This window comes from Poeciliopsis prolifica, unplaced genomic scaffold, assembly GCF_027474105.1.
Source record: "Poeciliopsis prolifica strain line A6 unplaced genomic scaffold, Auburn_PproV2 SCAFFOLD075, whole genome shotgun sequence".
NCBI lineage: Eukaryota > Metazoa > Chordata > Actinopteri > Cyprinodontiformes > Poeciliidae > Poeciliopsis > Poeciliopsis prolifica.
In genome coordinates, this window is record NW_026562450.1 from 498,563 (window position 1) to 521,097 (window position 22,535).

The following is a 22,535-nucleotide window of genomic DNA, read 5'->3' on the forward strand; positions in this document are numbered from 1 at the left end:
TCAGAGTTGGAGTGTAGGACTGATTTTATTTCAATCTTCTGGTCCCAGTCTTCAGGAGCTGTAGTATTTACAAAAACAGAAAAAGAAGAAGGTATACAAAACATAAGAAGTCCTACAGTGCTTCTTAACAAAGTGCCATTTCTGATTTTCTCCTAACGAAAAAATAACCCAAACTTTTTTAAATCAGGTTCATTTCAGATCAATGCCTGCAAGATCACTAAAAAACAAGTCACTGTAATCAAACCTTCTCTTTTTTTCCTTCCTTTGTAACCCTAACCAGTGAACTGTTGTCCTGAAACCCGAAAATACAAACATCTGCTGATAAGTGAACGCACCACGATGAAGTGTTCACAGGTTATGTTTAGTGTGGATGCTGCTACTGAGGGAAGACGAGTCAAAGTTACTTATTTTTTAGTAGTGGGACAAGTCAGAGGAAGATTAGAGAGGCAATAAGCTGTTTGACAAACAATTTCCTACGACACGTCCGCATGTTTTGCTAGACTGAAGATGAGAGAGAGCAAAACTCTCAGTAAACAACAGAAAGGCTGAACATTACAGTAATGATGCTCTCTTTTTTCCATCTTAAGCTTCTGGAATAAGCTGCATCTGGAAATATTGGCAGTCTTTTGGATGTCTTGATTGCCAGTACAGGATCCTACTGACAGCTTAAAATCTAATGACTTGTTTTAAAATCTTAAAATCTTTCTTTGGGATTGTGCATTTTATATTTCTTTAAAAAAAGGAATCAGAACAGGCTAAAACTGATTTCAGCAGTTCACAGGTTGACCAAGTTCAGAGAAAAAAAAAAAAATATATATATATATATATATGAAAAACAAGAATTGCGCTTTCAAATGTCAGATTGAAAGCGCAGTCTTTCACAACGGGTCAAAATGTGGTCGGATTTTTATAAACTAAACTAAAATAGTCCAAATACCAAAATACTTTTCCAACTCGTTCTTGCAGCAACAAACCATTTTGGTTTTTGTTGATAAAACTTCTCCCCCCCAAAAAATTCTTTCAATAATACAAGAAAAACTATGACTGGAAAAATGTCAAATTGGAAATACTTCTCTATAAAAGCAGAAACAAACAAAAAAAAAAACATTGTGGGTTCAATAAAGAAGTGCATATGTAGTAAAAACGAGAAGGTTGGAAAGAATCTGGTGTGATTGCAGTGACTTTCTCTTGAACGCACCGACATGCAGGCATTGTAATCAAACAAACCTGAATAAAACTATTAAATCAACCCTCTTATTTCATTAATGCAGCCATGCATGTCTGATGAACGGCTACATTAACGACAATGAGAGCTACACTGATCCCATAATGAAGCCACAGTCTTTCCAATGGTCCCCCATCACAACCTGATCTTTTTTTTTAATAACCCCGAAAACGTTTCAGAGTCAAATCCAGTCTGGCCCGACTCGGCCTCAAGCAGACCCTGATCTCAGATTATCTTTGTAGTCAAATAAACCAAAAGGTTCGTCAGATTAGACGTAAGCAACACAGTGTGACTTCACCGAGAGGCGAAAAACAGTCAGTTTGACGATTTGCTTCTAGACAGATTAGGGAAGAGTCTTCAAACAACTGAAGAAACCCGTGTGACGAGTTCAGATCCGCCGGCTCCGAACAGGCCCCGCCTCCATCGCTGGAGCACGCCGCGGCTCGGTTTAGGTAGCCGCTCCGACTCCTTCGGGTCAGCAGATAAATCTGTACAACATGTCCTCTGCAGCTTTGGCTTTAATAGTTTTGTTTCGTCCATTTCTTTTTAAATAAAGAGTCCGGCGGCTGCGGGCGCGCCCGGCTCCGGCGTCTAGTCGGGCATGTCGATGCAGAGCTTCGGCGGCGGGACGAAGTACTTCCCGGGGCTCTGGGTGATCACCACGCCCGTTTTCTTGTGGAACATGGGGGCGATCTTGGGCGGCGGCTCGGGGACGGGCAGGTCGTCGACCGCCTCGGGGTCCTCGCTGCGCTGCAGGTCGTAGGACACGTTGCCGTACTCCCTGAGGAACGGCAGCAGCTCCAGCAGGAAGTGGCAGAAGTCCTTACGGATGCCGAACCACCCTGATGGGAGAGCAGCGACAAAGTCAGACGAACGCAATAGTTATGAAACAAAAAATACACATATATCTGTCCTAAACCTAATTATAAATGTTGCATTAGCGTCACACTCACAGTGGTTTCCTCCTTTCTGTCCAAAGGTGGTGGCCATGAGTGTGAGCAGAGAGAGCCACAGCGGGACGAACACACACACGTAGCTCAGACTGTTGTGACCATCCAGCTTGTGCACCAAAAGGATCTAAAAGGATCGAAAAAAACATAATAATCTGAGTCAAAATGAAAATCATGGATGGTTTTTCTATCCGGACCCCTTGACTCTGATACCCAAAAATTCAAAATTTCTTTCTCCTAAGACATTCTGACCTCTGATATGTGAAGTTAGTGTCGAAAAAGCTGCTTTATTTATCGCATGATAAATTAAAGTGAGCTCCATCATTTCCGTTCTGATGATTAATAATATTTGTGTTTATAATATAGTTTAGTTTGTGTTTTTTTTTATTTCCTTTTTATTGTTTTGTTTTTGATTTTAAATATGCAAAATAAAACACCTTCCAGGTCTAGTGTGGAGTTTTCTGTTTAAAATGAAAGTTTGTTAGTCTTTTAGAGGGTAAATTTATATTATCATAAATTATGAAACTGTCTCCTCACCTCAAAGGTGAGAAGAGGTACAACGATGGTCATCCAGCTGATTGCCATGGTGATGTGCGTCCTCCGTTGCTCGGCGATGATGTCTATGGAGCGGAGGAAGAGGACCGACCAGATGATGTAGTAGAGGACGACAAGGCACAGGAAGGACATGAGGATCCACAGCGGGACACACACCACCTGCAGGACACACACACACACACACACACACACACACACACACACACACACACACACACACACTGACGTTTGATTAAATGTCACAGAATAATGGATTCAATAACTAGTTCATTTATTTCTGATGTTGCCTGGCACATAAACACATAACTGTGCATGACTTCAGTGGAAGGAAAACAACAGATGAAACCAGAAGTTTACATACACGTCTTTTTTTTTCTCACCGTCTGAAGTGAATCCAATCAAACTTTTGTTGTTTTAGGCCAGTTTAAAAAACAGATTTATATTTTTATTTACTGTGTGTAAACTTCCTGGTTACGACTGTGTGTGTGCAGAATTTTTTCTACGCTCTAGAGATTTTTTTCCTTATAAAATATTCTGTGAAGAATGTTTTTTTTTTTGTTGTTGTTGTTAATGTTGTAAAATAAGTCCATAGTGTAAAACGGAAGAGACGGTGTGTGTGTTGTGAGACAACAGGAAGTGTGTGTCGGTGTTCCTCACCAGCCAAGGCCAGAGAATGATTTTGTCCAACCTCAGAGCGATGAAGATGAACTGCAGGATATTTACAGAACACAGCACCTCCAGCTGAGGGGAAACAGGAAGTTGTCATCAGCATATTCTGACAGTTTTACAAGAAAAAAAAACGATTGAAGTTTCACATTTTCCCCCCCAGAGTAAGAAATCTCTTGAAAATCTTGTGCCAAATACACAGACAACTAATAGCACAGACAGAATTTTGCAAGTGTGTGTGTGTGTTAGTTCTCCTGACCTCAAGGGAGCGATCGTGTCTGAAGCCCCAGACGCAGGCTGCTACGGAAACGGGCGACACGAAGAAGAGCGGCATGAAGACGAGGAGCCAGAAGTATTTGCCCTTCTCCACGCGGTCGCACACCAACACCTCGAACATCAGCAGCAGGACGTGCAGCCCCACCGCAATCAGCATGGCCTTGAACTCCACGCACGTCTCCCCTTCGGCCCTGAGGGACGACGCGCAAAATCAAACGCGTCTTACCATCATTATCATGGTAACAGCGCCGATTACGCATCAGCGTCTACCTGTACTGAGGGTTGTGGGCCCACACCCCGGTGCCCACAGAGGCCCCGATGATCACCAGCAGTTTCCACAGCCATATTGGGGTGAACACGGCCCAGTAGCTCCACTGGATGACCCCGTCCAGCCTCAGGGACAGCAACACGGAGAACAGCAGCAGGCAGGAGTAGATCAGGAACTTACTGCAGCAACGAAGAGGGCGACGGGAGACGCGAGTGGCGTCAAAGCACAAAACGGACATGCGAAGAAAAGCAACATTAAAAAAAAAAAAAAACAGATTTTGCAAAAATCTAAGATCTGGAAATTTAAAAACAAAATCATTCAATAGAAAACATATTTATGTATAAAAAAAAAAAAAAAAAAACGGATGGAAAACCTCCAATGATCATGATTATTGCAACTTTATTTACAATCGACCTGCCTTCTAACCTTCCTGTATTTAATTCCTGCGTGGATTTAGCTTTTTTTAGCGAGAAGCAGCTCATAACAATCACAAAATACTAACTATTCTTGCTACAAACTAGCAAATAATCGTTTTTGTTTTGTTTTTTTGTAATGAGAGACAACCTGATTGGACAAATATATTACTGCTGGAAAATGATATTACGACCCAATCTCAGATGAGCACACAACAATTAAAATGTTTTGTAAGAACCATAAGATTTATCATGTCATCCTGATTTAAAACTTCTAACAAAGTAAAGATCTACGCTTTAATCCAAAAAACTGGCACCTCAATGCCCTTTTAATCTTCACTTCCTGTTATCTTTCTCAGTTGCTTTTTTGAGTTCCACTGTATCAATGTATGAGAGACATCATTGTCATTCAAAAGTACTTTAAAATGTACATTTTAAATATGTTGTATTCCTGTTTAGATTTCACTTACTCACTATGACAACGTAATGATGAAAGACAACAGAATTAAAAAGGTGTTTATGAAGTTGTCACTTTATCTCAACGCACTACTGTGCAAAGTCGGTAACCACAGTAATGCGTAATGTAATGAACAAACCACTTATTAGCTACAGGAAAGGTCACAGTTAAAAATCCGTTTTGCGTTGTTTACATTAGCATGCTAGCCGGGCCTCTCGAAGCCGGACACTTTCGTTTGGGTTCGTCAGCTTCATTCAGACCCTTTTATGCGACTAGGCGGGCTACAACAACATAGCATTGCGTGTCTAAACCCTAAAATCTCAAGACACGCTTGTTTTTTTTTTTTTCTTTTAACAATTTCCAGCTAAAACGAGCCGGAGCTATGACATTAGCCGAAGCTAGCTCGCGGCTAACGTTACCTGGGATTGAAGTCCTGAAAGAGTCCTCTTAAATTCATGGTGAACAACAGGGCCGGTCGGCTAGCTAGCTAATGTTAGCTTCCTCACCCCTGGAGGAAACTTCTGTGTCTAATCCGAATGCTACACATTGTAATTTGTGGGAGAGCTCAGCCTGAGGTCTCCGGTACATTACTTAGCGTGTTATGTTTTGTTTTGTTTTTTTTCCCCTCAACGACCAGCTTCACTGGATGTGACGTCATCGTTTCCTCATTGATTGAGGTTGTGGGGAGAAAAGGAAATTGGGGCATTACCGCCATCTCCTGGTAAGACGGACGAATCACTCGGGACCGCTAAAATAAATAAAACAAAACATAAAATAGCAGAGAAGACTGAATTACATTTTTGTATTTTATTTTGAGATTTGGAAGCAGTTACATTTTACATTCTTATATTTCTGTTCTTGTAATACATCATCATAATATTACTCAAGTAAAAGTAATCGAGTAGATGTAACTCAGTGACTTGCTACAATCTCTTGTGGTATAAACATTTTATTCTCAGTGATGTTTTACACACTACATAACACATAATACGCTTTGACACATTGGCTCCAAATACAATTGCACTACACTAAAAGCTTACAATCTTGAATTTATTGCAAATTCAGCAAAATCAACAAACAAATAAAAAACATAGTTTATAACTTTCACTGGAATCCTGCAAAGATTCTGTTGTAGCTCCTTAACTTATATGAAAACAATAAATCATTAGCATATTAAACTAGCAGAACTACACTAAGCATCACAAACAGTGATGAATGCGTTTTAACTTTCCACATTTTAGAAATCTGGTTAATTTAACTGTTGTAGTACAAACAAGCCTGCATCCTGCGTGGCAGCTGCTCCTGATCGTGGAAAAAAAACCCGGAGCATCCATTACCGCCTGGACTCCACCTTCCTGCAGACAATCAGCATACATTTTACATCGCTCAATACGTAAAATATTATCTGTTAAAAGCAAGTTTTGTTTAAAGTTACTAAAAGATGTTTTTTGGTTGACCCAAAAAGACGCATACAGGACGACAAAGACTCCAAATGAAAGATGTTATTTACCTTTTCTGTTCTTTCCTCTGTTCTGGTTGATAGTTTTTATCTTCACAGGAAACCACTGGAAAGCAGGTATCAATGTTATTTAAAAAAAAAAACAAAGTAAACACCACTGACATCGTGGTTGGAATCAGATAATGTCGCATAATATACAGCTTGGGCGTAGTCACTTTATTTGTCGTTATTAAATATAACATTCAGTGGAACTTCCAAATGTGGCACAGACACATTTCTTGTTGGAAGATCGCACTTTTCTATCTTAAGAATTCCGACCACAATTGTGAGCAACTTAGCCTATATTGGTGAGAGATTAAATAAAAATATTCCAGTTATCCAAGACAAGACAACCAACATTTAAACAAATTATCCTCTGGATTATTTTTTGGGCTCAATTAAGCAGGGCTTCTTGGTTCAGTAAAGTCTTTCTCTCCAGCTCTCTCTGACATTTTTCCATCACTCTGACTGAACTATTAGAAGCAAACACACACCACAGTATGTATTTGACTAAATCTGTACTAGAAAGTGTCATGAAAAATTAACCCTATTATTTTTTTTCCCACTCAAAATGTTGTGTTTACCTTCCACAAAGAGAAATGTTGTTCCAAAACAGAAATATTACCGTCTCGAGCCAGTGTGTGACTTTGAAGTCAACCAAATTCACTCCTTCTTAAATAGAGACATTTATGTTTTCAAATTCAGAATTTAAAGCTTAGAGGAAATATTATTCATTGGACATTTGTTCAGGTGATTGTAAAACATGACAAAATGTTTGAAGCGTCTTACTGTTGTGGTTTCTTAAGGGAAAGTGGTTCAAGCCAGGCAGATGTTCACCTGGTTTCACATTGACGTAAACACAATCTTCCTCCGGATGACGAGGCCGTCCTGTTAAAATCACAACATAGAAAAAAAGTTTCTGCTTCAAAATCTCTAAAACCTTTTTCCTTTTTTCTTTTTCTTTCTTTTTTTTTTCTTGTTATATGTTTTAAAACCTTGAAATAGAAGAATATCTGATAAATTTCAGGACTTATATCAAGTGCAATTAGTCAGTTTCCAGGCGAAGTTGTTGCAGCTGTTTTAAAGCATAATCACCATTTTCAGCGGCTTTGCAGGTTTCGATTTGTTCATAAAGAGACGCGTCACCTACAATAAGTAAGGAAAATGTCACAATTAAAGTTTTGAAGTGATGCAGCTGCAGCAAAGACATTTGTTATTTAAATAAAAAAATAAATAAATAATGTCTGTTTTATTATTATGTCTGCTTATTTATTGTGATTTCTAATGCGATTAAAGTCTTTCCTCACAATTTCAGTTCATTTTTTTTTGTTTGTTGGTGAAGCCTGAACAGTCTGAGACTTGTTGATGTGAAACTGAATCATCATAAAGAGAAAAATGGTGAGTCAAAATACAAAAGCAGTTAATTCTGTGACCAACCCTGCCGCAGAGAATTGTAAACCTGACATCCGTCTTGTTTTGCTGCGTGGCTGACGGTGGAGCTCTGACTGCGCCTCCCTGCCAGAAACAGTCTGAAAGCATGAAAGGAACTTTATCGGTGAGGGAAAGGATTTTTTTTCAAGGCATATTTATAATGAGAGGAAATGAATCTCTCATTAGAGAGCGGACCTGATGCAGCAGCACAACGAGAGCAGGAGAATGATTCCACTGACCGGTCCAACGATCAGCAGCACTAGAAGCAAAGAGCCGACAGGCCTGGACACGGCTTCTGGAAGTAAGAGAAATTGAAACAAAACTTTCAGAAATCTGCAGCGTATCAAATCGAAACAAATGCAGTTAACTGTTTATTTTACTAAAATGAATTAAACATTTAATCCTCCTCACCTCTAACAGACATCCAGCTCCTTGGTGACTCTTTTCCTGAATGTTGACATTTGTAGAAACCTTCATCTGACTTTGACACTGCAGAGATATTCAGCTCCCCTCTGCTGCCATCATAAAGGAGTTTATCATTGTGATTGAAAAACACTCCAGAGAGAAGTTTTTCATTTTTCTGTCTGCAGCTCAGAGTCACAGGATCTCCCTCAGTCACAGGATGAACAGGGCTCACCAGGAGAGGAGCAGAAAAATCATCTGTAAAACAATCAGACGATGTTGGACGGGAGCTAAAATGATTAAAAATGGTCAGTGTTTTTGACAGCGCCAGTGTCTTTTAAAATTCAGCAGTAATAAAATTTCTATAAAAATGTACCTTAGTAATCAATCAAAAAAAAAAAATTACAGAATTTTCAAACCTAAAAACTTGATCATAGGACTTAACCAGGTACAATAATAAACAAACATTTAGTTGATTTCTTTCTCAGGATAGTTTTGTTTCTATTTTCATGTTTGTGCTTCGTCTGTAGTGTCCCACTGCGATTCACTTTCAACAAACGTCTCATATAATACATGAACATGTAAGCTGACTTTATGAGCACTTCAGTGGGTTTGGAAAAGACCACACAAAGTTTTTTCCTACATCACAGGAAAAAAAAAACCCAAAACATGACCAGAGAACAGCCAACATTTGATCAACATACAGTAGTTGAACAGTGGAGTCTGCACTGCTTGAATGGCGTCTGCATTGGCTGCTCTGCAAAAGGTGAGAATGTGTCAAACGCTTGCAAGAAGCGTCTGTCACTCTGCTGAGACAGTGGCTATGAAAACCGATTGCTATCTCAGCAGTCAGTAGAGATAGCAATCGGCACCACGGACCTACTTAAAGCTTTGGTCTTTAAGTAGGTCAGAGCTATAACACAAATATGTTCATTTTGATTAAATGGAAAGAGGCCAAAGAAAAGATAACTCGAAAGTGTGCATTTCCTATGAAAATGCAAGCGTGAATGCTGAATGCTTTTGGTGAAAATGGCAAAAGCGTTTGAAGCAGAAAGGTAAGAAAGACTCAATGCAGTGTGAAAAACCCACGTAAAAGCCAAACTAGTTGAAATACCAATGAAAACATCCGGTATACAACATTTACTGGTGTCCTCCATCAGCCCTGAAACTGGATGCTTGATTGGCTTTAATAGGAAAAACAAACACAACATTTTACATTGTAATTCTTAATTCTGCCACCAGGTGAAGCAGTTTCCCCCATGAGGTTAAAAAATCATAAAAAGCTGAATATTTTACAAAGTATGAAGGTTCTGAATACCAAGAGATAAAGCTGGCATTAGGAGAGCAAGTATGAAAGTTGAATGGTGAAAATGGCACAAAGTACGCAGGAGAAGAAGCGCGGCGACATTTACAGAGCAACCAGCAAAGTGGGACTTAATAGTGTGAATGCTTCCAGCATTAATAATACTATCAGTAAAAAGCCAATATCTTTACCCTGTACAGTGATGTTGATGGCGTTGCTAGTCTCTCCAGATCGAGACTCACACCAGTACACTCCACTATGAAAACTATTTTGGTTAATGGTGCATGTAGATCCAGTCATTGTCCCCCAGTAGAAACAGTCTGACAGTCGTCCTGTTTCTGTGAACCTCCTCACTCTCCACTCAGTAAAGTTTCCCTCACAGCTCAGAGACACAGAGTCAGAGCTGAAGTGTTGAACTCTGTCAGGATTCACTGAGAGAGAAGCTGCTGGACCAGGATCTGGAAACAAGACAGGATTTCATCTGAGAACAGAAATATCTTTGAAATGTTTCACTGAAATGCTTCTTTGCTTTGTTTCGATAGTAATGAAGAATACGGCAAACATTTCAGCAAGTTGACCAAAAATATTTCAGTGCTTCCAAAAAGAAATAAACTACTATAGAGGAAATGATTCTTTCATCTTGGATTTTACCGGTGAATGTTTCTTATGATCAATGTTTTACTTCAGCTCTAAACTTGATGGCTGATTTTATTTCCAGCCTGTTGTCGTCTTTAGCTTTTCTTTTTATCAGCTGTATGGATTTGTCAGAAATCTAGAGAAATGTACCTCATGTTGCTGTCAAGATTAAATGCTACTGAAAGAATCCAGAGTAAGTCACGTTTATTATCCCATAATGTGAATGATGTATTAGACGGCTATGGTCAAAAAGATTTTTTCTTTCCAGTGTTAAAGTGATAAAGTGAACAGAAGTCAATTTTCAGAATCTTTTATTTGTACAAAAGTCGAAGAAGCCCCTAAAAGAAACATCGGATCAAGCTAAAAACCTCTGAAACTTGTTTTTATAGACAGCAAAGACAGAAACAAACTGACCTCCAGACCAGACAAACGTTGGTTCGCTGTAATAGGTGTAAAACTTTGGTTCTCCTCTTCCTCCTCTGCACACAAATCCAGCTGTTTGAGTCGATCCATTAATGGTGAAAGAGTTCTGTTTGGTCCCATTGGTGCTGCCAGGAAGCAGCTTGTAGCTGTAGCGGCTGGACAGATCAGGAACAGCTTTATACCAGAAGAACCTCCATCCTGCTGATTGAAGCTCCAAACCCTCACAGCTCAGAGTCACTGAGGCTCCAGGATTCGGCCATGATGGAGACACAGAGAGGACAGGCTGAGGTTTGGGTGCTGGAGAGACATTTGAAACTGGGTCAAACATTTTTTCCATATCAACTTTCATCTTTTCATTTTAATTCTATCTAAATAGGCAATATTATGTATTTTCCAGGCACTCTGTGACATTTTGTAGCACAATCAAGGATTATGTTGCATTCAGTCGTTCTACAAACACAGTATATTAAATGTGACCCAAAAGTAGTTTGACGGAGCAATTCACGCCTCAAAATTGATCTTGTTTAAGAAGCTCCTGCTTCTTCAGCACGTCATCACAACAAATCTTCTCCATAAAGTATTTATCAATATTTGTACGACTGCTGCACTGAGAAGTAGCTCATAATAGTACAGCAGGTGTGTGGTTTCATCAGGCGTTTGCTAATTGCTGCTGACTAGTCTGAAGGAGCTGAGTGAGGGAGCCATAAGGAAGAGTCAAAAATGTGGTTTTATTATTGTTTTAAGAGCTATTTAGTTCAAGCGCCAAAAAACAAAAATGACATAAATGATCACTTTCTTTTAAATGATAAATAATCTACTTACACACAGTTAGTTTAATCGCATTACTCCATGGCGTCAAGCCTTCTCCTCTCCCTCTGCAGCTGTACTCTCCACGGTGAGCCTCAGTAGCTGAGATGTTCATGTATTCAGACCGGATTAGAGACTTTCTATTGGTTGTCCTCCATTCATACGTCCACTGAGCTCCTGCAGCTTCCTGGATGTGACATCTCAAGATGACCGTCTCTTCTCTGTAGATCTGAGGCCAGCTGGGATGGAGAATCACTGAAACCCTGTGAGGAGCTGCAGCAAGAAGCACGATCAGGAGGCAAAAGAGTCTGAAAACGAAGCCCAGGACAAGACAGCGTCCAGGACGTCTCGGCATCTGTTTTCTTACGAAGGAAAGTGCTTTTGTAGCATTTTATCTCATCCAGAGAACCACGAGCAGCTTCACGCTACATCCAGTCATCCACATAGACATGACATCACATAGATCAGAGGTCGTTGGCATATGATATATGTGAATCTTTTCTCATCAGACCAAAAGCGAGATGATGTTAGACAAGCTCTCTGCTTCACTTACCCTCTGCTAGTATCGTTATCCTGTCTGCCGTCAGGGTTGCTTTGATACCTGCAGGCAAGAAAACCACCAGGACACCTTCAGCCGCTGATGTTTAGAGCATTTTGAAAAAAATCTGATCAAATGTTTGCAATATCAGATCTAAACTGAGACTGAATCACGCTGGACTGCACCATAACGTCATCCGATTCAACAAGGCGGCATCAGAACTAAAGTCTGACAAACAGAACCTCGCCGATTCATCAGAAGGAGCAGAAATAAAGGCTTTCAAACTTTCTGTCGTGTGACTGATCGACATAACATGTTTCGCTTTGTGATAAAGTGTCAGAAATTGGAAGGCTTTTCAGTAATATTCTAACTTTCTGTAAAAACAGATGAGATAAAACACAAAAATCTAGAAAGTAGTCAGTCATCAATCCGCTTTCTGCAACTGCTTGTCCCTGTAAGGTCGCTTTGGGTGAGTAGAGGGGTCACTATTAGGCTGAACTTTGGAGTTTAGTCGATTTTCTTGTATAAAAATACGTCTATGATAACTTAGATAGTTGTGAAGAAAAAAAATAACAGGACTTTCACAGCCTTCTGTAGTCATAAAAACTAACTCTGAGTCTTGAAGGACGGTAAATCGACTCACGCGTCGTTCCAGAGACACCCTGCAACTTTTCATCATGAAGAAACGTCTTCCTGAAACACTGATTAGAAGGTCGGTGATGTACTTACAGAAAAATCCCAGCATGCAGAGCAGAGTTTGCCTCATCCTTGCATCCGGCTCGGCAAAAAGGCTTCTCGAAGTTGGAGCCTAATATGTACACATATCATATGAAATCATACTTTTACTTCTCAGTGTCCCCTCTCTGCGTTTCCTTCCCTTCTACATGAACTTCACACCACGCCACAGCAAGGCTGTCTGCAGCAGATGATGGTGGTTTGCATTTCCTGTCCACTGCAGAGATACCTAAACCCACGTTGTGCGTCGGCCTCCAAAAAGGCACTACTTCCTAGTGCATATTGCTGGGTGGGTTTTTAGTTTTTGCTCTCGTAAAGAAGGAAAGTGCTGAGCTGAATTTTTACAAACAGAAACATTTCTCCTGTGTGACGGTTTCTAAAGGGCTACTCGTCCATTCTGCATCGTTTGTACGTTTTTAGGTTGACGGGTGAATTTTCTTCCGAGGCGCCTTCTGACACAGCAGGTTCCTCCGTCCACCACCGCGCCACCACAAACAGAGCGGAAGAACCCCGGCGTGCAAACGATGCAGGTTCCCCACCCCAACACCCAGAGCACACAGCTTCACAGGCCCGCTCACCGAGTGAGAAATACACTTCAGTGGAGTTTGAAAACAAAATATATGTGTAGGTTTATATCTGGTTGAACGATGTGTGTGTCCAGTTGATTTTTTTTTTCCTTTTCTTTTGGGGAGGGATTTTACTGTAATCCATAGGGGGCCCAGAAAGTCTTTGGGAACCACTGCTGCAGAGAGAACGGTTACAGTGAAGGCTGGAGATCCACAATCCTGTTTCTCTAAACTAACTTCATAGCTTAACAAAAATCAATTTAGTCGTCATTCTTTGCTTCAGTTGGTCTTTGTTACCAGTCTGGCAGATTGGAAAAAAATCTTCATTTTCTCACAAAGAGAACGTTTGCTTTTATGAAAGAATCTGATCTTATCGGCGAAGAGTTTACGTTGGGTTTAGTTGGGCCCAATGTGGTCTGGTCACGTCACTGGACGGTCCATTGCAGGGAAACATGGCAACACACAAGACACCACATATGTACACACTAAAGAGAGATCAGTTAATGATGAATAGAATTTGTATAACATACAACAAATACATGTCCAAAGAATCACATGTAATCCCAGTCAGACTAGGATTTAGTCACTTGCAAGGCTTCACTTTTGATATTTAAGTATCAATAATAATAATATTCTTCACCCTGACCCTTTCTCCACATTACTGGAGGGATAGAAACAAAATAATTAAAAATACTTTAACTGTAATTGGTTCGTTCCAGTAATGCTGATCTCAGAAATGTCCCTCAGACACTATCTGACCTGAGATACGCCATTTTTGATTGGGAAAATAAAATAAAATTAAAAAAAGTTTTTTGCTGCCACCTCGTGGTACAAAATAAAAACTGCAACACGATTATCGCCTGATAACCATCATTGTTCAGTCAGAGGCCCCAAGTTTGGGGGGCAACAACACTGGATCCAAGAGACTCTTAGGAACAAAGTCAAAGATACGTGAATTTTGAAAAGCAATAAAGGGAATTTTGTCATTATGTGAATAAGTCCTATATGGCAGGTCATTTCAGCATAAAATCAGTTTCCTCCGATCATCTGTAATTATATTCCAGATACCTAACAGATAAAATAAAGGATCAAGAGAAAATAAAAGCATAAATTCTGAATTTACTGTATAGCAGACAGAATAAATTTTCCTTTCATTTTGTGGTTTAGAAGCAGTTTATTTTTATATTCCATTTCTGACAGAAGCAGGTCTTGAGCATGGTTGGATTCATTCCACACAGAAATCACCGTGTGCAACTCACCGATTTTCTTTTTAGCTTAAACATGAACTCAGAGGGTTTTCCTTGTTTTCCTACTTTTGCTTTTATTTTCACAGTTTGAGTTCTGTTTTCAGCTGAAGGAATCCACCCTGCTGCACGTTTTGTCATTTAGTCTCCATGTTTCACATCGTATGATGCCTGTATCGCGCTCGCAGGGACGTCTGGTCTGAGTAAATATCCTACGAATGTATTAAATATCAACTCCGCTGGTTTTTTTTCCTTTTTACAAATATCACACTAAGTTTCACCTTGACAGAGAAAAACAATGGGAAGAAAACACGCTTTGAAGAAATCTGCACTTTTAATTAAAACCCATTGAGGACAACAGCTGAACATGCTGAAGTCAGTAACAAGGGTGTTGTTTCAGAAAGCTTGAATGGTGAAGTACGCTCATGACATTGGAATCAACTTATTCTGAAGAAATATTGGCAAAAAACATACAAAGTAAACATAGAACAAAGTCACGCAACCACACTGTAATCGTGCAAAAATGTGGTATAAAGTGCAATGGCAAGAAGTAGTGACATGTAAAAATAAAAAGTGCATTAGAGAAAAATAACATTTTTATGGACACATTTTAAAACTAAAAACTTGGAACTCCACATTTAAAACTAAACAGAACAATTATTTTTCTAATGCCTGTAAGGGCATTCCAGCAAGCAAACAGTGTGACCACATCACATGGGCAAATGTGTTCATAATCTTATTATGAATGCAGTTTGGCCATTTGAGTGCAAACCAAGTGTTGATCGTTGCATAACCGGTGCCTTATTCCCGCATTGCAATAAATATTGTTTTTTTCTTCTTTGTTAAAGTAATGTCCTAAAGTCTTAACAGTTAAACAGAGTGTTATACAATCACAAATCTTTCCTTTTCCAGTTTTTCTTATCAAACATCAAACATTTTTGCAGCAAAAATGTTTGATGCAAAGTTGGCAGCAGTCTTGATCATTGTTAACGTACATCAAACTTTTTATGAGGATGCAAAAGAAAAATCAGAAGACGCTGCGCAGTCTACCTACATGTTCCTTCTGTAGCCGAAAACGCGAAGTGCTCATCTCTGAAAGATTCATGCAACGAGGAAGCATCCTGCAACTCAAGCGTTGAAGATAAGTGAGACACAGATAAGAATAAGTGGAGTAAAGCTTCTGGAACGGGGCACGCCGCCTGGCAGGAAAAAGAAACAAAAAACAAAGTCAAGGAAAATATAAATCTGTCATTTTCTGTTAAGACTGGAAGACAACGAAAACGAAACATCAACAAGAGAACATGAAGGGTTGCGTAAAAACAGCAGTCCAGTTACACAGCTTAGGATTAGCCGCCAAGCTAGCTGCATTTTAAGTATGAAGGGTGTGAACCTTCACACGCTTACCTTGAACTGCACAGGCAAAAAAAAAAAAAAAAAAACGTTAGTTCAAGATCCATGCAGTCACATAAGAAATGCATGACTTAAAGGCAATTAGCAGACTGATTTCTATATTGTTAGCACTTTTATTAATTCATAGCCTATTGGATATTAATGACAGAGACGATGGCTTTTTCTCACCGTTCAGATAATTCTGCCTCGTTGCTTCGTGATGGAGGTGTGTCTCTGACGGAACGGTTTTATTCGGTTTGAGGTTAGAGCTTTGATCTGAAAGGACAATTTCAAACATGGGTTATGAAGCATTTCCCATAAAACTGTTCACAATATGTGTAATGAACAGTTTCATTGGGCATTTGGAGCAATTCAGACAACATAACTAAGTGAGAAGAACAGCTGGATACCTCGACTTTCACTTGTCAAACAGACCACAGTTTATTTGACTCAAAGGTTTGTGTGTTTAAGCCGGTGGTCAGCAGCACAGGAGCTCAACACAGGAATATACTTTCACTATTGTTTTTTCTTTTTCTCTATTCAGAGAAGATGGAGGATCATTTCAGCATTAGGATCCATCCCTAATGTTGTTGCATTAGGGGTGGATCTGCAGAGCTGAGTCACTGCTGATGAGGGAATTCAGCCTCTTCCCTCAAGCGGTTTAGATCAGGAACTGCATCTAAAAGTTGCAGATGATACAGATGAAGTTGGCGAGGAATCGTCTCATGACTTCAACTCACCGATAACAAGGCGGACAACTGAAGATTTGGCGTTGCCCTGCAGCTTTGGGATGAAGCATTTGTATTCCCCTTCGTCTGCAGTCGTGACGTTGGTGATGATGAGGGATATGTTGCCGTGTCTGAGGCCGTCTGCGAACAACGCCGTCCTGCCGTGGTACGACGAGCTCTTCATGTCCAGAACCTCGCGGTTGTCTCGGTAAAGATGTACGTATTCTACTCCCTTTGCCCGACGTTTGGCGTCCGGCCTGGACCACTCCACGGTCATGTCCACCGTGTCCAACTGAGGCTCCACGAGGCACTGGAGGACGACATCATCACCTGGAGCAGCAACAACTGGCTGGCGCGAGCTTGTTACCTGATAATGACCTAACAATGGATGAAAGAAATCTTATCTTCTTGTGTCAGTAAAGCAACACAAACTATTATTCTTCTACCCCGATGTTTTTGTACGGTTATCTTCCAGATTCTTTCTGTACAAAAAAAAAAAACAACAAGAAATAGTTATTCCATAGCACATGAATCTGTAAGCAATCTTTAAATTTCCTTGTTCACTTCAACACTGAAATTGTTGACATGAGCAGCTGACACCAAACAGCCTGCCAGACTAGTTTATGTTGATAAATTATTATATTTAGCTAAACATTATTACAGAGGGGCACAAGCAGACCTTCTGCCTCGCAGATTAAAACAAATACAAATAAAAAATGTAAAAATTAATTTTTTGAAAAAATAAAAACTGAAAAAGGGTAGGAGGGGCATCAAGGATAAAAGGAGCAGGAGCTCAAGCTTCTTTTGCCCCCCCCCCCCCCTCTCAGCTCGTGCCTGCAGTCTGGCTTTAGACTGAATATCCTGGGAAAGTTACATTTTCTTGTGACCCATGTTAAAGAAGTACAGAACAAAGGACCGTCACTAGAAAATGCACAACCGACTTGCTTCCCCTGTCATTTAACAGAAAGCATATAACAACGTTTGTGCTCAAACAGCTTGCCATAGTCTCAAGAGCTAATGCCATCAGCAACAAACTAGTCACGAATTGAAAACACGTCCTTGTTCCCTCACCTTTAACGGGAGTTGGGGTGAAAATGAGCGCAAACAGAAGCAAACAGAGACCCGGCATCGCTAGCATCTCGTTCTTTCCATTGTCTGATGGGAAACGGGTTTGTGACGCAGCTGGTCAGGCTATTTAATGAGAAACCGATCAGTGGGAGGTGGTGTATTATGGTGTATGGCACGGCTTGACTTAGCCCGTACAAAACAATGGTAAATCTGACGTCAATTTGACGAGTCAGCATATAATCAGAGATATCTCAAATAGGTATTTTGTCTAATCAAAATTTAATTAGAGATATCTTAAATTGCTAAAACGTCTAGTCATAAAACAATTTGAGATATCTGGAATGTAAGGACAGTAAAACCGAATTTATGCTAAAACGGCTTGCCATAATCAGAGAGGTATTTTGTCCAGTTAAATATAATAGAGACATGTTAATATGCTAATGCATCTGGTCATAAAACACCTTGTTTGTAAGGGAATTGTTGTAAACGGGATTTATATTGAAATGGCCTGTCGGTTAGCGGTCCCATTGCGCCCTCTGGTGGAAACCCGTAAAATAAGGCACTGACCCTACATAGGCGACCCCAGATCCTACTGTTCAATTTATCTTCTTATAATGAAGCCAAAATACAACTACTGGGCTTCAATGTATGCGTGTGCGCACACAACAAAATAAGTTGTTGCTATTTAAACCAGTCAAAAGCAGAAACGGAGCTGAACATCATCTTCATTTTACTGAATCACATTTCAAATCCAATTAAAACCCCTTTGTCATCAGATTTTTACCTGAAACTCCATTGAACACAAGTTACACCGAGGTTCTCTGGTTAATAAAACAGTTGATGGCATCATAGACTAACATGGTTTCAGTTTGTGGATTGGTCCAAAAAAAAAAAAAAAAAAAAAAACAGGGTTTCACCACCATCAACCTTTCCATGGCCTACAAGTGGAAATTTGCATTTTTGCTACATCCTGGCACCCTGCGTCTTTTCTTTCAAAAGGCCAATGACATGTGACTAATTGTGTTTGTATAAAACAAAAGCAAAGGCCAAAAGGTCACCAAAATAATCATTTTCCTTAAAATAACATATTTTAACAGAAAAAATAAGCACAAATAGGCCTATACAACATTCAAATTTTAGAGGCACTTTTTAAATTCAGATTTACTTCCATATAAGAAAAATCAATAAAAAAATAAAATGGCAAAACTAAACTTTGAACTATTTTCTGCTTTTAGACCAAAAAAAAAAACACAACTGTTTGTTGCCCTGTTATACACTGTTGAAACACAAAAACAACTTGTTGTAAATTCGATGGCGTTACCATTAACTTGCATATGTGACTTCTTCCCCCACATACATCACACTGTGGAGGCTGGTTGGTTGAATTTCTGTAATGAGTGGTTAATAACAAACAGCACAGTGAGTCTCCCTACCGGTCCACTAGTTCTGGGTGCTGCAATAAAACTCCACGTTAGTCCTAGAGCACAACCACCTCTATTGTTCAGAAAGGAACTGGACTTGATGACTTACCACAGTGGAGTGCTGACCAGACTGTGTGGAATCCACAGTTTCTCCTCCTTTTATAGACAACCAGTAGGGGGCGCCAAAAACCACTCATTACAGGACAACTATGACAACATTTCAGCAGAATTTAACCTGAACCATTTCAACTATGTTACGCATACAGGCACACACACATTACGTTTGATCAGAAGACTTGCCCCGGAAAAAAAAACAACAAAACAAAAAAACATTCTGAGCATCACCTCTTGACTTCATGCTGCACTGGCGGCGTGCAGCTGGTGACACCTCTTCAGATACCTCAGTCTGTCGTCGCCCAGCAGGGAGGAAGCATGAACTTCACAGCACTTTGCGCCGCTGTCGGTGAGTTCTCTGTGTGTTTTACTGACTTTACTTTATGTGTGCTCATTTTACAAGAGGTGACGCTCCAGAAAGCAGAACTTTGTCTGTGATGTCAGGTTTTTTGTTTCAATGTGTTTCGAGCGATTAAACATGATTTGCTGAAAAAAAAAAAAAAAAAAAATAGACCTGTCCTGTTTCTGTTAGGGAGAATCCGCACGCTTTGTCTCATTGCGTTTATTTGTGTCGCTATAAGTGAAAATCAGAATGTCAGATGTTAATCAAACTCGGATGTTTGACCATCGGTCCTTTATAAACCTCTGTAATTGTCGCTGTGTCCTGTGGTTTCGGTTTGTGACATGATCACATTTCAACACATTTCCTCACTATGGCTCATTCGGTCTGACCTCGCTCTGCAGGAACCTGCTAACCTCTGTGTGGGTGAAGATTTGACGCCAGATCGCCACAGACCTCCCGTTATAAACTGGAAACGTCACATCTGTTTTCACACCTATTTACAAAAATACACAACCATCTCCGGTTTATGACATGGACACCGTTACATGGAAAAAAACAGCTTCGGTTATTCCATTTTGAACTTCATTAAATCTTGTCTTGTACATAATAGTTTGAAAATGTTGCAAATATTAGAATTCTGTTGCTTAAAAGAAACTATACGACCACAATGCAAGCTTGAATTTTCCTTTGGGATATGAAGGAGGGATCGAAATGCAGAAATGAAAGTATATATTCATTTATCAGTTTTAGGTACATCGACCATGTATCTGGTGTTTTATTGTTCTCGATCAGAACCTAATCAAGAACAATGAAAAACGAAAATACTTGTATTAAGATAGGAGAAATTGAAACGCATAAAAGGCAGTGATATGGGAAGCTGGTGAAAAGGTTAAAAAAAAAGTCAACTGAGGATGTGGGAACTGAACAGAAACAGTTCCAGAAGTTACTAAAACCGGTCTGAACTCAGACAGTAACTCTCCTCCTTTCACTTCCAGCGGTTGTGAGAATCCTTCCAGACAGATCTCAGTTCTTCCATTACGACTCAGTTACGCTGAGCTGTGTGGACGGTGAAAACTCCTCAGACTGGACAGTGAAGAGAAACACGACCGGCGGCGAAACGGCAGACTGGGGAACGAGAAATGGGTCGCGGCGTTCAATAGATGCTCTTTACCAGTTCGACAGCGGGCGGTACTGGTGTGAGTCCAGAACCGGGGCATGCAGCGAGGCCATCAATGTCACTGTCACAGGTGAGTGCAGGAAAACGTTTGGCTTGTTCCCGTCAACGAGGAGGAGACGTTTGTGGTGAAACCGGCAGGACCGAGCCGTCAGATTCACGCATGATTCGTCCCCGTCTGTCGTCCAGAGGGCCCCGTGATCCTGCAGAGTCCCGTCCTTCCTGTGGCCGAGGGGGAGGCGGTGATTCTTCGTTGCATCCATAGCAATGCCTCTTCCTCCTCCAACTTCACAAAGTTTTATAAGGACGGCCTCCTGATCGGAAGCAGCTCCACTGGGAGCATCGCCATCCGAGACGTTTCCGAGTCTGATCAAGGCCTCTACAAATGCGACGTCGCTGGAGCAGGGGGATCCCCAGAGAGCTGGCTGTCAGTCAGAGGTGGGATGGAAATACTGCGATGAATTTCAGTGCATTTCTGATGAATGCGTTGGTGGGTGTCATCCACTCATTCTTGCCTTTTTCTTTTTCTAACCTTCACACCAAAATGTTTTTTCCCCCTCGCTTGTATCTCGCCAAAGGACGCGAGCTGGACTCCTTCTGCTTTCATCCCATATACGTGATACTTCCTGTTGTCGCCACCTGCCTCTTGTTTCTCTGCGGGATGCTGCTCTACCTAAGGAGGCGTGTCAGAGGTCAGCCCCGTTCCTTATAAATCAAGCGACTTTTTAAAATGCTGATTACACCTAGCAAAATCAAAACAGATAAGAAAAGTATCATTTTTGCCAAATAGTATGTATGTGGTTTTTTTAAGTGCTTGCCAACATGGAGAGAAACCACCAACAAAGAAGATCAATACCCTCCTGTCCTACTAATAAGAAAATGTGGTAACACCTCATTTAACGGGTTATGAATAAGACTGTCATAACATGTCATAAACATGTAATAACACCGTCATAAACATGTAATAACACCTGTCATGAACATGAAGTGAATCTTCATGGGTATTTATGACTGTTGTCATAAATTCGGTAAATCGTGACACTTTTAATACAAAGTTGACATTATTGGAAATGCCTTTTGTTATGACAACTTGGCATTAACCAAGAAATCGTGACCTGACGTAAATTTGTTTAAAATGTCTATATTGTGAACCAGCTGCTGTTCAATATTGACATAGAAAATTCTGCTCCGTAGCCAAAGTGGATGATGACGTGTCCTACACTGACGTCACCTTCCCTCACACAGAGCTGCCGGAAACAAACGCAGGTAAACAGACGAACACATGGACTCATATATAAATAGCAACTGTTCAGCAGTAAGACCTTTGCTTTGACATTCATTTCAACACAACACTTTAATGCTTGTTTTAAAAAAGAAAATGAAATTCTTTAACATTGCCGTCATAAATTCAAGGCCTGACAATTTGGACGTTTTTTGTTAGATTGATGACTCCAGATTTAATTTCTATTACATTAATTGGTTAAGCAAAAATTTTCTATTTCAGTGTCTTTCATAGAAAACAAGCAGGACAATCAGAGACCTTCAAACGTCTTCACTTTCAATGTGTTTGTGATGTATCACTTACATAGGTGTGGTACTAGAGTGACTGCAAAATGGTGAAGTGGAAGATGCATGCAAACTTGTCCTTGTAAACTGATGAATGACTGGAATGAAACTTTATTTGCAGAGGTGACTTCAGACCTAATGCTGTACTCAACAATCAAACCAGGAAGCTGCTGAAAGGAGCCCACCTGATATGATCGGTCGTGGTTTTTGTTGGATCTTTACGTGTTTTATGTAGTAAGTGTGTGAGACGGAGGGCTAATGTAAAAATGAGTCTTTTGTGTGAAAGTCCTTTACATGTCCAAAATGATGTGCGACATTTCTCATTCGCTTTTGTTTTAA

General features: G+C 40.2%; 4 protein-coding genes across 5 annotated transcripts; 1 reads left to right on the forward strand and 3 right to left on the reverse strand.

Moving 5' to 3' along the window:
- Positions 1-6: 6 nt before the first annotated feature.
- Positions 7-5,457, reverse strand: tmem185 (transmembrane protein 185). Its single transcript, XM_055021362.1, has 7 exons — positions 5,230-5,457; positions 3,943-4,119; positions 3,656-3,863; positions 3,388-3,471; positions 2,713-2,889; positions 2,179-2,302; positions 7-2,067 (listed from the first exon to the last, which is right to left on the reverse strand). Exons 1-7 carry the CDS (start codon positions 5,265-5,267, stop codon positions 1,817-1,819), a joined length of 1,059 nt encoding a protein of 352 aa, XP_054877337.1. The 5' UTR covers positions 5,268-5,457; the 3' UTR covers positions 7-1,816.
- A 199-nt stretch (positions 5,458-5,656) lies between these two features.
- Positions 5,657-13,215, reverse strand: LOC129352386 (sialoadhesin-like). The gene is made up of 12 exons (XM_055021355.1): positions 12,578-13,215; positions 11,864-11,911; positions 11,326-11,583; positions 10,495-10,800; positions 9,636-9,902; positions 8,151-8,399; positions 7,935-8,034; positions 7,746-7,837; positions 7,404-7,454; positions 7,146-7,196; positions 6,321-6,375; positions 5,657-6,165 (listed from the first exon to the last, which is right to left on the reverse strand). The coding sequence occupies exons 1-12, from the start codon at positions 12,612-12,614 to the stop codon at positions 6,144-6,146; spliced, it is 1,536 nt and encodes a 511-aa protein (XP_054877330.1). The 5' UTR covers positions 12,615-13,215; the 3' UTR covers positions 5,657-6,143.
- A 1,490-nt stretch (positions 13,216-14,705) lies between these two features.
- LOC129352405 (CD276 antigen-like) lies at positions 14,706-17,734 on the reverse strand. Of its 2 annotated transcripts, none has more exons than XM_055021372.1 (4): positions 17,582-17,734; positions 16,523-16,888; positions 15,972-16,058; positions 14,706-15,592 (listed from the first exon to the last, which is right to left on the reverse strand). In XM_055021372.1, the coding sequence occupies exons 1-4, from the start codon at positions 17,646-17,648 to the stop codon at positions 15,522-15,524; spliced, it is 591 nt and encodes a 196-aa protein (XP_054877347.1). In that variant the 5' UTR covers positions 17,649-17,734; the 3' UTR covers positions 14,706-15,521. The 2 variants fall into 2 exon arrangements, with proteins under 2 accessions (XP_054877347.1, XP_054877349.1); XM_055021374.1 differs by having other exon boundaries at positions 16,523-16,992.
- A 1,697-nt stretch (positions 17,735-19,431) lies between these two features.
- LOC129352352 (high affinity immunoglobulin gamma Fc receptor I-like) lies at positions 19,432-22,236 on the forward strand. The gene is made up of 6 exons (XM_055021306.1): positions 19,432-19,462; positions 20,452-20,703; positions 20,820-21,068; positions 21,209-21,322; positions 21,825-21,896; positions 22,220-22,236. Exons 1-6 carry the CDS (start codon positions 19,432-19,434, stop codon positions 22,234-22,236), a joined length of 735 nt encoding a protein of 244 aa, XP_054877281.1.
- The last annotated feature ends 299 nt before the right edge of the window (positions 22,237-22,535 follow it).

Excerpts from the sequence above, each read along its gene's own strand:
- tmem185 (XM_055021362.1), bottom strand. The coding sequence starts at position 5,267 with ATGAATTTAAGAGGACTCTTTCAGGACTTCAATCCCAG. Across the intron at positions 4,120-5,229 it reads TTTCAGGACTTCAATCCCAG|TAAGTTCCTGATCTACTCCT; the intron begins GTAACGTTAGCC and ends TCGTTGCTGCAG. Across the intron at positions 3,472-3,655 it reads GACACGATCGCTCCCTTGAG|CTGGAGGTGCTGTGTTCTGT; the intron begins GTCAGGAGAACT and ends GTTTCCCCTCAG.
- LOC129352386 (XM_055021355.1), bottom strand. The coding sequence starts at position 12,614 with ATGAGGCAAACTCTGCTCTGCATGCTGGGATTTTTCT. Across the intron at positions 10,801-11,325 it reads TGCGATTAAACTAACTGTGT|CACCCAAACCTCAGCCTGTC; the intron begins GTAAGTAGATTA and ends ATGTCTCTCCAG. Across the intron at positions 9,903-10,494 it reads AACGTTTGTCTGGTCTGGAG|ATCCTGGTCCAGCAGCTTCT; the intron begins GTCAGTTTGTTT and ends TCTTGTTTCCAG.
- LOC129352352 (XM_055021306.1), top strand. The coding sequence starts at position 19,432 with ATGAACTTCACAGCACTTTGCGCCGCTGTCG. Across the intron at positions 21,069-21,208 it reads GAGCTGGCTGTCAGTCAGAG|GACGCGAGCTGGACTCCTTC; the intron begins GTGGGATGGAAA and ends ATCTCGCCAAAG. Across the intron at positions 21,323-21,824 it reads CCTAAGGAGGCGTGTCAGAG|CCAAAGTGGATGATGACGTG; the intron begins GTCAGCCCCGTT and ends TCTGCTCCGTAG.
- LOC129352405 (XM_055021372.1), bottom strand. The coding sequence starts at position 17,648 with ATGCTAGCGATGCCGGGTCTCTGTTTGCTTCTGTTTGCGCTCATTTTC. Across the intron at positions 16,889-17,581 it reads CACCCCAACTCCCGTTAAAG|GTCATTATCAGGTAACAAGC; the intron begins GTGAGGGAACAA and ends ATCCATTGTTAG. Across the intron at positions 15,593-15,971 it reads GAGGCAGAATTATCTGAACG|GCGGCGTGCCCCGTTCCAGA; the intron begins GTGAGAAAAAGC and ends TTTTCCTGCCAG.